General features: G+C 44.9%; 1 protein-coding gene across 2 annotated transcripts in view; it reads left to right on the top strand.

Annotated features, from left to right (window-relative positions):
- The first annotated feature begins 1,131 nt into the window (after nt 1-1,131).
- Nucleotides 1,132-13,322, top strand: part of LOC138664204 (ABC-type organic anion transporter ABCA8-like) — a 141,097-nt gene continuing 128,906 nt past the window's right edge. The window contains exons 1-2 of one of the 2 annotated variants that reach the window (XM_069750698.1): nt 1,132-1,694; nt 10,140-10,244. In XM_069750698.1, coding sequence (XP_069606799.1) covers nt 10,140-10,244 — 105 coding nt within the window. In that variant the 5' untranslated portion in view covers nt 1,132-1,694. The remainder of the gene's footprint in view (nt 1,695-10,139; nt 10,245-13,322) is intronic. The other variant, XM_069750699.1, reaches the window with a different exon arrangement.

The following is a 13,322-nucleotide window of genomic DNA, read 5'->3' as shown; positions in this document are numbered from 1 at the left end:
TGCTCTTAAAGTTGCAGCGCGCATATGGTAAATGCCCTAAGCCTATTGCTGAATTTAGCATAATAAGTTCACCGGCAAGATGGCTCCCAGCCAATAGTTGGGAGACATCTTGTATAAAAGAATCCCTTTCCTTTAGGGAGTCGCCAAGCAACGAGTTGAGTCATTAGGTAGTTGGTGTTCTATTAGTGCAGTTATGAGGTCCCCAGGTCCTGTTGCGGCCAGAGCCCAAACGTAGTCCCCTAGTCTTGGAGTGGCCAGTCGTGTATCTGAATTCCCCGTTCCTGGAGTGGCCGGTAGTGATGAGTGAATATACTCGTTACTCGAGATTTCCCGAGCATGCTCGGGTGTCCTCCGAGTATTTTTTAGTGCTCGGAGATTTAGTTTTTCTTACCTCAGCTGAATGATTTACATCTCTTAGCCAGCTTGATTACATGTGGGGATTCTCTAGCAACCAGGCAACCTCCACATGTACCTATGCTGGTTAACAGATGGAAATCATTCAGCTGTGGCGATGGAAACTAAATCTCCGAGCACTAAAAAATACTCGGAGGACACCCGAGCATGCTCAGGAAATCTCGAGTAACGAGTATATTCGCTCATCACTGGTGGCCAGGTCTGTATCTGAAGTCCTCTGGTCCCGATGCGACCAGTTCTGATCCTGTAGTCCCCTGGTCCGGATAGCGCCAGCACCTGAACATTGTCCCCTGGTCCTGGAGTGGCCAGTCCTGTATCCAAAGTCTCCTGGTCCCATTGTGCCCAGTCCTGTTCCCAAAGTCCCAAGGTCCCAGTGCGGCCAGTTCCTAAACATTGTCCCCCGGTCCATGTGCAGCCAGTCCCTTATACAGTATACTAGACCGATTTGTCTGAACGTAGCTCTAGTCCGTGTGAGAGAACCTGACCCTGGGGTCAGCAGCTGCAGTACTGAGATCTGCCTAGGAGGGTACCTGGCAGTTACCTGCAGCCTAGTCTGTCTCCACCATGAGGAGCTCCAGTGAACACCTGGTACCCACTCAGCTACGCCCCTTCCTAGGCAGGCCCGATCCTGTGGCACAGTTGGTCCACAAACTCACGTGCATAGGCGTAACACTTTTAATGCTGGTAATGTAAGAAGGGATTATACTTTCAGCTGCCAGAAGGAGGAGGACACAACAGCAGCAAGCAAAAATCATGAAAGGGAATTTTTTTTAATACTGGAAACACTGCAATTTATTATGAAACAGCTATCTACTTAATTTCTACACTTTGGGCATACAAATCTTTCACAAAATAACATATTTTCCCAACTCCCACCAAGTTTTCCTGAGAAATGCCACAGATGTTCCTCCTGCCAGCAGAGGACATTCTCATTATACAATGAAGCCTCTTGTCAGCAAGAACCTTGGCTCATTTTCTTTTTCTGAGTAATGCATCGCCAGCGATGGTTGTAACAATCGGACAATCCCAAGACATATCACGTGATCGGACTTGTTTTCATTCTGAAGATAAAATATAGAACAGCTAGTGAGTATTCTCTACTACTCTGTAGGATCGGAAAGGCACAGACTCAAAGATCTCTACCCCTCCCAACAACTCCAAAATCTTCAGAGCAACTGAAGACAACATGAAGCTGAGAGACCCCAAACTCTACTCTGTGAGAAGCCTGAATTTCTAACTAATACTGACTATCAGCCCTGCGACTGACAGCAGCATTCAGGGTAAGTCTGGGGTACTGACACAGTCCTGCTTCACGTAGCACTTTAATAGTTAATGCAATAACATAACAGATGATTAGTCATTATAGAATAATTATAACTGTATACACTGTAACTGTATACAAGTATATAAAGACCAACTAACAATACATCAGTTAATTGAGCATTCACTTTAGAGAAAGTGTATAGATATATATATATATGATATACCAGTCCACCATAACATGTATGCCACTGTCATTGCCAAACTGGTGATAATGGTGCCTGCCAAGAGTGGTGGATATATTAGGAGCAAGTGATCAGTCAGTTTTAGAAATTGATGGGGATGTTCAAAGATCTGAGGGACTGTAGCTAATGTTAGCCAATTAAAGTTAAATTGTGATATCTACTGTATACTCACAATGATCTAGTCAGAGAATCTTCAAAACAGCAGGTCTTATGGGGTATTCCTGGTATATAGCAGGTCTTCTGGGGTGTTCCTGGTATAGAACAGGTCTTGTGGGTTATTCCTAGTATACAGCAGGTCTTGTGGGGTATTCCTGGTATACAGCAGGTCTTCTGGGGTGTTCCTGGTATAGAACAGGTCTTGTGGGTTATTCCTAGTATACAGCAGGTCTTGTGGGGTATTCCTGGTATACAGCAGGTCTTCTGGGGTGTTCCTGGTATAGAACAGGTCTTGTGGGTTATTCCTAGTATACAGCAGGTCTTGTGGGGTATTCCTGGTATACGGCAGGTCTTATGGGGTGTTCCTTGTACACAGCAGGCATTGTGGGATGTTTCTGTATATGGCAAGTCTTGTGGGTTGTTCCCGGCATATGGCAGGTCTTGTGAGGTGTTCCCAGTATACGGCAGGTCTTGTGGGGTGTTCCTTGTGCACGACAGGTCTTATGGGGTGTTGCTGGTATATGGCAGGTCTTGCAGGGTGTTCCCGGTATATGGCAGGTCTTGTGGGGTATTCCTGGTATACAGCAGGTCTTGTGGGGTGTTTCTGGTATATAGCAGGTCTTCTGGGGTGTTCCTGGTATAGAACAGGTCTTGTGGGTTATTCCTAGTATACAGCAGGTCTTGTGGGGTATTCCTGGTATACAGCAGGTCTTGCAGGGTGTTCCTGGTATACGGCAGGTCTTATGGGGTGTTCCTTGTACACAGCAGGCATTGTGGGATGTTCCTGTATATGGCAGGTCTTGTGGGGTGTTCCCGGCATATGGCAGGTCTTGTGGGGTGTTCCTAGTATACGGCAGGTCTTGTGGGGTGTTCCTTGTACACGACAGGTCTTATGGGGTGTTTTCGGTATATGGCAGGTCTTGCAGAGTGTTCCCGGTATATGGCAGGTCTTTTGGGGTATTCCTGGTATACAGCAGGTCTTGTGGGGTATTCCTGGTATACAGCAGGTCTTGTGGGGTATTCCTGGTATACAGCAGGTCTTGTGGGGTGTTTCTGGTATATAGCAGGTCTTGTGGGGTGTTCCTGGTATGGAACAGGTCTTGTGGGTTATTCCTAGTATACAGCAGGTCTTGTGGGGTATTCCTGGTATACAGCAGGTCTTGCGGGGTGCTCCTGGTATACGGCAGGTCTTATGGGGTGTTCCTTGTACACAGCAATACTAGAAAAACTCTGGCACTCAAGACAAGAAACAGTTTCTTCATGCAAGTCAAAAATTTCTTTATTCAAATCAAAATGTTGGTGGGAATCCACTAATGGTTTTTTCGTAAATAGGTAATAAACAATTTATATAATTTCCAATTCTCAACGTTTCGGCTATTAGAGCCTTTTTCAAGAGATATTGTCTGCAACATACAGAAAACATATATGAGAAAAATATATACATAAGTAAACATAAAAATAGAAATAGAACATTTTAGTACCCGAGATACTGTTTGCTCTCCAAATGCAACATTTATATACACAGTGGTTCATATCAAGACTTTAAGCCTATCAGAACTAATAGCATTCGTTGGATCCACCAACCTGTGAGCCATATTAGAAAATAACTGAATATGGGACCATAGATAGTAACAATCCGTGTCATGACAGAAAAAGCTTCCATATAGTAATTCCTAACAAATATCAGCTACTGAACGTGAGCTCAAAAGTCAAAAGAAAAAATATGAGGAATATTACTGGACCCAGAACCAAAATAATATTGAAAATAAAAATAAAATAAAAATAAAAATAAAAATAGAAATAGAAATAAAGAAGCAGCTCAGAGTTATATCTTCAGTAGGTTGCAAAGATATCAATAATTAATAATTATTGAGATATTACTAATAGTACTTATATATGAAAATTACACTTATAAATGAAAATTGTAGAAAATAGAACCGCTGGTAAAAAAACCGCTGGTAAAGAAACCCAAAAGGTTGGGTATAATATTAGAGAGGAATGTATCCTCTTTACTCCAAAAAAGTCTATCACTCCGCTATAGTCCAACTATGGATAACATATACAGACATAGTAGAAATAAAATGAAAGGACATATTACTTATCCGTCTTTGGTGTGAATGTGGAACTCCCACTATTGGAAGAAGAAAGAAAACAGAAAGAGGGGGCACATGTGACTATCTCAGAGGCTTACATGTGAGGCGGGGCAATGGCTGAGGAGATACCTTCAAGATAGAAATACCTTAGAGACAAGAGCCGCTTGTGTGTCCGGTGTGGAGGTCCGGGAGGCAGTGACCGCTCAGTAAGGAAGTGTAAGGTATGTGACACGCTGGCTTTTTAACCGGTGCGATGAACGGCCGGGTCAAGTATATCCGGGTCAGGAGTTGACCCCCTAGTGCGGAGCGCTAGTAAACACAGTGAGGTTCGGAAGCCGAGTGCCGCCGAAGTCGAGCCGAAGTCACGCATGCGCCGATGTTGCGGTGCTTTAGTTTGGATTCCCGCTTGTATGCTGAAAAGAAAGGAAAACAAGAGAATGAGCACTAGAATACTGATTTAAAGTGACCACTATGTGGTGTGATATTAATAATGTCTAGAGGGAAGAAAATGAATAAATAAACAAATTAATAAATATTATAATACCTGAATATTGGAGATAAAACAACCCCATATTGGTACATGAATACATTTAAACAGGGAGACAAAGTTGAAATAGAATCCGATGTAGCCAAATATACATTAATGTTAGTATACCAACATAGCACCACCTGTAGTATATAGGAAACTTATATATGGAGAGAGAATCTCATGCTCATATAATTTATAGGAAGAAAGAAGATTCAGAACGGAACAAACTAATATGAGATCTCATAGTCTCTATTTAGTCCTAATGGGGCAAGAGTCTGGAGAGTGTGAATCCAGAAGGATTCCCTCTCTTTTAATTTCTTAATTCTGTCACCACCTCTCCTAGCCATTGGAATATGTTCCAACACCTGATACCTTAATTGAGCCACAGTATGGTGATTTTGTATGAAGTGAGCTGGAATCGGTAATAGTGTCTTGCCACATCTTATGGTTGATTTGTGTTGTGAGATGCGATCTCGGATATGTTGGGTAGTTTCGCCCACATATCCGAGACCTTGTACACAGCAGGCATTGTGGGATGTTCCTGTATATGGCAAGTCTTGTGGGGTGTTCCCGGCATATGGCAGGTCTTGTGGGGTGTTCCCAGTATACGGCAGGTCTTGTGGGGTGTTCCTTGTGCACGACAGGTCTTATGGGGTGTTGCCGGTATATGGCAGGTCTTGCAGGGTGTTCCCGCTTTATGGCAGGTCTTGTGGGGTATTCCTGGTATACAGCAGGTCTTGTGGGGTGTTTCTGGTATATGGCAGGTCTTGTGGGGTGTTCCTTGTAGACAGCAAGTTTTGTGGGGTGTTCTCAGTATTTGGCAGGTCTTGTGGGGTGTTCCCAGTATATGGCAGGTCTTGTGGGGTGTTCCCAGTATATGGCAGGTCTTGTGGGGTGTTCCCGGTATGCGGCAAGTCTTGTGGGGTGTTCCTTGTACACAGCAGGTCTTTTGGAGTGTTGCTGGTATACGGCAGGTCTTATGGGGTGTTCCCAGTATATGGCATGTCTTGTGGGGTTTTCTTGGTATACTGCAGGTCTTGTGGGGTATTCCTTGTACATGGCAGGTCTTGTGGGGTATTCCTTGTACATGGCAGGTCTTGTGGGGTGTTCCTGTATACAGCAGATATTGTAGGGTGTTCCCAGTATCCGACAGGTCTTGTCGGGTGTTGCCGATATATGGCGGATCTTGTGGGGTGTTCCTGTATACAGCAGGTCTTGTGGGGTGATCCCGGTATATGGCAGGTCTTGTGGGGTGTTCACGGTATATGGCGGGTCTTGGGTGTTCCCAGTATGCGACAGGTTTTGTGGGGTGCTCCCAACATATGGCAGGTGTTGCGGGGTATTGCTGGTATAAGGAAGATCTTGTAGTGCGTTCCTAGTATATAGCAGGTCTTGTGGGGTGTTCCTGGTATAGAACAGGTCTTGTGGGTTATTCCTAGTATACAGCAAGTCTTGTGGGGTATTCCTGGTATACAGCAGGTCTTGCGGGGTGTTCCTGGTATACAGCAGGTTTTATGGGGTGTTCCTTGTACACAGCAGGCATTGTGGGATGTTCCTGTATATGGCAGGTCTTGTGGGGTGTTCCCAGCATATGGCAGGTCTTGTGGGGTGTTCCCAGTATACGGCAGGTCTTGTGGGGTGTTCCTTGTACACGACAGGTCTTATGGGGTATTGCTGGTATATGGCAGGTCTTGCAGGGTGTTCCCGGTAAACGGCAGGTCTTGTGGGGTATTCCTGGTATACAGCAGGTCTTGTGGGGTGTTTCTGGTATATGGCAGGTCTTGTAGGGTGTTCATTGTACACAGCAAGTTTTGTGGGGTGTTCTCAGTATTTGGCAGGTCTTGTGGGGTGTTCCCAGTATATGGCAGGTCTTGTGGGGTGTTTCTGGTATACGACGGGTCTTGTGGGGTGTTCCTGTATACGACAGATCTCGTGGGGTGTTCCCGGAATATGGAAGGTCTTGTGGAGTGTTCCCAGTATATGGCATGTCTTGTGGGGTTTTCCTGGTATACAGCAGGTCTTGTGGAGTGTTCCTTGTACATGGCAGGTCTTGTGGGGTATTCCTTGTACATGGCAGGTCTTGTGGGGTGTTCCTGTATACAGAAGGTATTGTAGGGTGTTCCCAGTATCTGGCAGGTCTTGTCGGGTGTTGCCGATATATGGCGGATCTTGTGGGGTGTTCCTGTATACAGCAGGTCTTGTGGGGTGTTCCCGGTATATGGCAGGTCTTTTGGGGTGTTCACGGTATATGGCGGGTCTTGGGTGTTCCCAGTATACGGCAGGTTTTGTGGGGTGTTCCCAACATACAGCAGGTGTTGCGAGGTATTGCTGGTATAAGAGTAAATAGATAGCACTACAAACCTCAGCATTATATAGACCATAGAATACACGCTGAGCCCAAAATCGGGGACTATGACAAGACTAGTCGCTATATAGCATAACTAAACAGAATTGGTCCACGGGGACCAAGAACAAACGACCAAACAGTCAATATCAAAATATAAATATAGAAAAATCTTTATTCAATATAACAACAAAATCATAGAACAAGAAAGACACAAGTAGGGGGAAGTACCGCATGGTGTGCACATCTGCCTCACCGGTGCATAAAAGACCACAGACGCACGGGACCAGGGAGGAAGGACATCCGCATATATAATAATAAATGAATAACAAGGAAGCTAAGAGAATCAGCAGCCACAGAGGCCCAACATGGATGATACTGCAGAACAAAGCTTAATAAGTAAACAGAGACCACCCATTCTTACATAATGAAGCTCAAATTAGTGCGTATAGTGAGACTCCACTACAAAAAGCAGTACCGCAGTATATACAGCATATAAATAATGGCCATGGCGCAGCGCTTACCTCGGATGTAAGAAGCAGAGCACTCCTCCCTGGGACCGTACGCCCTCCCCAGGCGTATAAATAATGGCCATGGCGCAGCGCTTACCTCGGATGTAAGAAGCAGAGCACTCCTCCCTGGGACCGTACGCCCTCCCCAGGGAGGGCGTACGGTCCCAGGGAGGAGTGCTCTGCTTCTTACATCCGAGGTAAGCGCTGCGCCATGGCCATTATTTATATGCTGTATATACTGCGGTACTGCTTTTTGTAGTGGAGTCTCACTATACGCACTAATTTGAGCTTCATTATGTAAGAATGGGTGGTCTCTGTTTACTTATTAAGCTTTGTTCTGCAGTATCATCCATGTTGGGCCTCTGTGGCTGCTGATTCTCTTAGCTTCCTTGTTATTCATTTATTATTATATATGCGGATGTCCTTCCTCCCTGGTCCCGTGCGTCTGTGGTCTTTTATGCACCGGTGAGGCAGATGTGCACACCATGCGGTACTTCCCCCTACTTGTGTCTTTCTTGTTCTATGTTTTTGTTGTTATATTGAATAAAGATTTTTCTATATTTATATTTTGATATTGACTGTTTGGTCGTTTGTTCTTGGTCCCCGTGGACCAATTCTGTTTAGTATTGCTGGTATAAGGTAGATCTTGTGGTGCGTTCCCGGTATATGGCAGGTCATGTGGGGTGTTCATGGTGTACGGCAACTATTGTGAGGTGTTCCATATATGGTGTTCGATATATGGAAGGTCTTGTGGGTTGTTCCAGTTATGAAAGGTCTTGTGGGGAGTTCCCGGTATACGTCAGGACTTGTGGGGTGTTTGTGGAATACGGCAGGTCTTGTAGGGTGTTCCCGGTATATGGCAGGTCTTGTGGGGTGTTCGCGGTATATGTTCTTCGTATATGGCAGGTCTTGTGGGGTGTTCCTGGTATATGGTAGATCTTTTGGGGTGTTCCTGGTATATTGCAGATCTTGTGGGGTTTTCCCTGTATACAGCAAGTCTTTTGGGATGTTCCTGGTATATGGAAGGTCTGGAGAGGTATTTCTGGTATATGGATGCACTTGTGGGGTGTTCCCGCTGTATGGTAGATCTTGTCTGGCGTTCCATTTATATGCCAGCTCTTGAGGGTCCGGCTATACGGCAGGTCCTGTGGGGGTTACCAGTATATTGAGGTCTTTTGAGGGTGTACACAATTATACAGCAGATCTTATGGGTGTGAGGGTGTTCTCGATATACAACAGATCTTGTGGAGTGTTCCTGGTATATGGCACATTTTACACCATGTGAACTGCCAGATGCGTCACTTACCTAGGGAAGAGATTCCACCTCTATCTGAAGGGGACAAGTGGCACGGTATTTAGTCAGTACAATGGTTATATAGGTTGTATTTTTCCCATCGACATGATACCAGAGAACAATGTTTCCAACAAGGAGCTGCTGGAAACCTTGTGCCCTGGCATCATGTGGATGTGACAAGTGCCATGTATATTACCATTGTATTTGAAGTGATGGCAGGGAAACCACCAAGGTGCAGGGAGACTACCGTACACAAGATGAGGTGCAAACAACAAAGGGTAAATTTATTGGAAGGCAAGGAATGAAGTGGAAGAGGATGGCGCAAATCTTGCCTTGCGCAGGCATGTACTACGGAGGACAGAAAATGAACTTCAATCCAATATTGCAGCCAGCATGCAGCCAGCGGATAAGGAAAGGGTGTATCAAGCACCCAAAAACCCCGCCTCCATGGCTGAAGATTGTTCCCTCCAAATTCAGGTGACAGTGTCCCTTTAAAGCCTACACTAAGCCCTGACATGTGCACAAAACAGGAACAAACTCACGGTGATCTTGGGGACTCAGATCCAGTCCTGGGGGCCCCCAACAGTCTAGTATGGTGGTGCACACGGCTCTCTGCCAGCTCCGTGAAACGTGGTCTTCTCAATGCTTCTGGGTCCTCCTTGCTTCTGGGTCCTAGAGGTGCTCCTGGAAACTGTAAATCCCTTTCTCAGTATCAAACTAGCACAGGACAGCCACCCTTGCTACAGCCAAAGAGTCAGTCCAATTTCACGAGTCCACTCTGTTCCAGGCTGTGGGTCCTCTTTCACAGCTACAAGCACATATGTTCTCTGCAGCAGCTTTAGCTCACACGCTCTAAAGGCTCAACCCCTCCCCTCAGCACAGTTGATTCACACAGTCTATTGCAGGGGGGAACATTCCATCACACCAGACAAGGGGGTGTGGTCTCTTGAAGTGGCATTGTGTTCCTTACTGTCCATAACAGCACCGCCCCCCTACATATTGACCAAGTCTCACCCTTAATGGCAGAGGGATTCCCTAGTGGCAAGTGCCCTTTTTCTAAGATCTGCAGTTTATACAGGATTAATGCTTACATGTCAGGGCATGCGGCTGTGGATCTGTTGTGTGACAGCCCCTTTAAGGTGATAACAATTGTGGAATATGTATGTATGTATTTATATTAATGAGAACCATTGTTTGGCATGGGTTACTGTATTTGGGAATATATGAGAGGGAGTCTATGAAAAGAAATAGAACTCACCAATGGGTTTTATTGCCGACCTTCTGTCTTCCAGATGACGGAGAAGATTGTGATGGATACCAGTCTTCTTCAACAAACCTTGGCCCTGCTTCTGAAGAATCTGCTTCTGAAATGGAGGAGTAAATGCTCCACTCTCTGGGTAAGCAAGTATTGTATCTGCCGAAGGTGCTAACCACTAACAATAGCCGCCACAGTGCCCATAGGAAATCCTCAACGGCTTACAGTATGATACTTATCAATGGGGTTTTAAAAGCACCACCTGCAAAAATCTCTGGGAATTAAGGGCAAACAGGGCCGGACTGGCCATCTGGCAATTCTGGCAAATCCCAGAAGGGCCTGTCTGGTTGTGGGCTACCTTGTCTGCTACGTCGTTAACAGAGTAGGTATTCTCAAGACACCCATATTGTTAAGAGTTATGATGAAGCACAAAGTAGGTGACTGTCAATTAACACAGCAGATCTCTGGGCATCATTAGAAATATTGGTCTTATAGTAAATATTGCTTACCTCGGTCCAGGGTAATATTAGTAATATATCCCGTATGGTGCTTGGGGACAGGGACAGCATGGGCCTGTGTGATTTCAAATGCCAGGGCTGAATTTCAGTCCCAGTCCGTACCTGAGGGCAAATATTCTATCGCTCCAATGCTGTGATTTTTTTCCCCCAGATTTCACAGTTTACAATACTCAAGGTGAAATCTGTCTCAAAATCAGCGTAAAGCACATGCAGATTTTCATGATGATTATTCGTTGCAAATTTGTTGCAGGAAATCTCTGCCGTGTATGGATGGAACAAAAAGTTTTGATCAGTGAGTCCAGATTAGCTACCTCGGAGCCTAGAAATACGTCTAAATGGGATGGACACAGGCAGGATTTTCTGGTGTGAATTTGCATGGAGAAAATCCGCTGCGTAATACATCACCTGCTAATTGGTTCGTGTTTTAAGAAAGCTCATCTTTGAATTTGAAAGCTTCGGCATTGCAATTTATTTTTCGATTTTCCAAATGCAATTCTACCGGAAATGTTCAGCATTCCCACAATGAGAACTGGGACATTTTACTTGAATTCGACATGTGTGATCTTGGCGCTTTGCAAATATTCTTGTGTTTCCAATTTCTGAGAATCTCTGGGGCCTGCAGATGTGCCTTATGTATGATCTCATGTTACGGGGGTGGATTGGGGGTGGGGGGAACAAACCGTAATTCCCATATTCCTCTGCAGAATATGCTTTCCAGTTTAAGTAGGATTAGTAAAAAAGCCGAAGTCCCGTCCCGAACATCTGAATAGATTTGTTTCTGCAGCGTGACTATGGATTTCGGCAAGTCTTGGTCACATAAATGGAAAAGTTGCAACTGCTTCTGCAACGTTTTTCCAGTAAGTAAATATGGCTTCCACCGATCCATGACATCATCATCACACACTTGGAGTGTTGTCATGAACAGCCATACAGTAACCCTTCCTGACATCTGCCGCACATATGTGGTGGGTGTGCGTATATGGAGCAGAATCAGGAACCTATGCAGGCTGTGTTGTACAGACATCACACGACTTTAACAGGAACCATCAGATTTACAGTAGCTCCTATCTCTGCTGTTTAACCAAATAAATGCCGCTGCCAGTATCAGACAGGGTAGGGCAGGGTCCATACCAATGCCCATGGATCCCCCAAATTCAGCAACACGATCGCAGTGCGCCAGTAGGTTGCCTGATGAAGGAAACACCGCTCCCATCGTTGTAATCCTGAGAAGCCCAGCTGGTATGGCTTCATAGGAAATCTTAAATTTCAGTTATTTCATTGCTGAAAATCTGCAGCCTATTGCAGAAGTTATCAAACAATTGCATGTTCTGCAATCTTTTACTGTTCTTTTTTTACAGTCATCCGTTTCCCCAAAAACTGCAACGAAAGAGATCAATACACTGTATGTAACCCACAATGGTATCAATAAAAACTACTAGTGATGAGCGAGTATATTCGTTGCTCGGGATTTTCTGATTTTCGGGTGGTCTCCGAGTATTTGTCACTGCTCGGAGACTTAGTTTTTGTTGACGCAGCTGCATGATTTATGGCTACTAGCCAGGCTGAATACTTGTGGGGGTTGCCTGGTTGTTAGGGAATCCCCACATGTATTCAAGCTGTCTAGTAGCCGCAAATCATGCAGCTGAGGCAAAGAAAACTAAATCTCCGAGCAGTTACAAAAACTCAGAGACCACCCGAGCAACAAGTATACTCGTGTACAAGAAAAAAAGAGAAGCAGCAAAGGCCATAGAAAGGGGGATCACCAGGCAGCATGGATTTGTGCAAAAAAAACAGCTTTTATTAAGGTGAAATACAGGACAAAAAATTAAAAACATCTAAAAACAGATAATAACAATGCCTAAAATAAGGCAAGTGCCTGTATACAATACAAAAAAGGGGAAAGAATAGACATGCATGCAAATATATAACAGACTCCTATATGGACAGCATATGTAAAAAATACATTAATATAGTGGCAGAGCTAGCCATATAGTGAAACAATAGATGCCCTAGGAGTCACACGAGGTAAAATAGACGTGCTAAAATACACAAAGATATAATGCATGTAATATAACAGTTCTAAGCAAACCAGAACAACCTATGATTGAGCTAGCATAGCTGACAAAAAAATGCTAATGGAACAGTATCATAGATAGATCTATATAAAGCAAGGGGCTACAGACCTAATGGCCCTGGAAGCCCAAATACTTAAGAGAGACCAGGTAGTGCATGAAGCAATAATAATGCACTCTAAGTAAAACAGCTCCCTAAGTGCAAAGCATGCTAGCTTGCCATTTCCCCACAAGCAGATTGGGTATGATAAGCCAATCTAAATGAAAACAGGCACCAAAAAAAGCGTATACCCTACGCGTGTCGCCACAGCGGTGGCTTCATCAGGGGTATAGTAATCGCCACATATGCCCATGTATAAATACCTTAGATCATGATGTAATCTGATGCAGCTGTGTGCGTATTGGCCTCAGCCTCATGAAGCAGAGTGCCCAGCGGTATTAGCTGCGCAGGCGCCGGCGTGCTGATGCCGGAACTCACCGGCGCTTAGCAACAGTGCGATGTGTGGACCCTGTAAATCAACGCCCACACACAGCTGACGTGTGGTGACGTACAGCTCAGAGCGGCCAGGTCTATACAAATGCCAGCATTCTGATACCGGAAATAGCTGGCACCTAGCAACAAGTATACAC

The sequence above is a fragment of the Ranitomeya imitator genome, chromosome 2, assembly GCF_032444005.1.
Source record: "Ranitomeya imitator isolate aRanImi1 chromosome 2, aRanImi1.pri, whole genome shotgun sequence".
Taxonomy (NCBI): Eukaryota; Metazoa; Chordata; class Amphibia; order Anura; family Dendrobatidae; genus Ranitomeya; species Ranitomeya imitator.
This window is presented reverse-complemented; position numbering and strand designations above follow the sequence as displayed.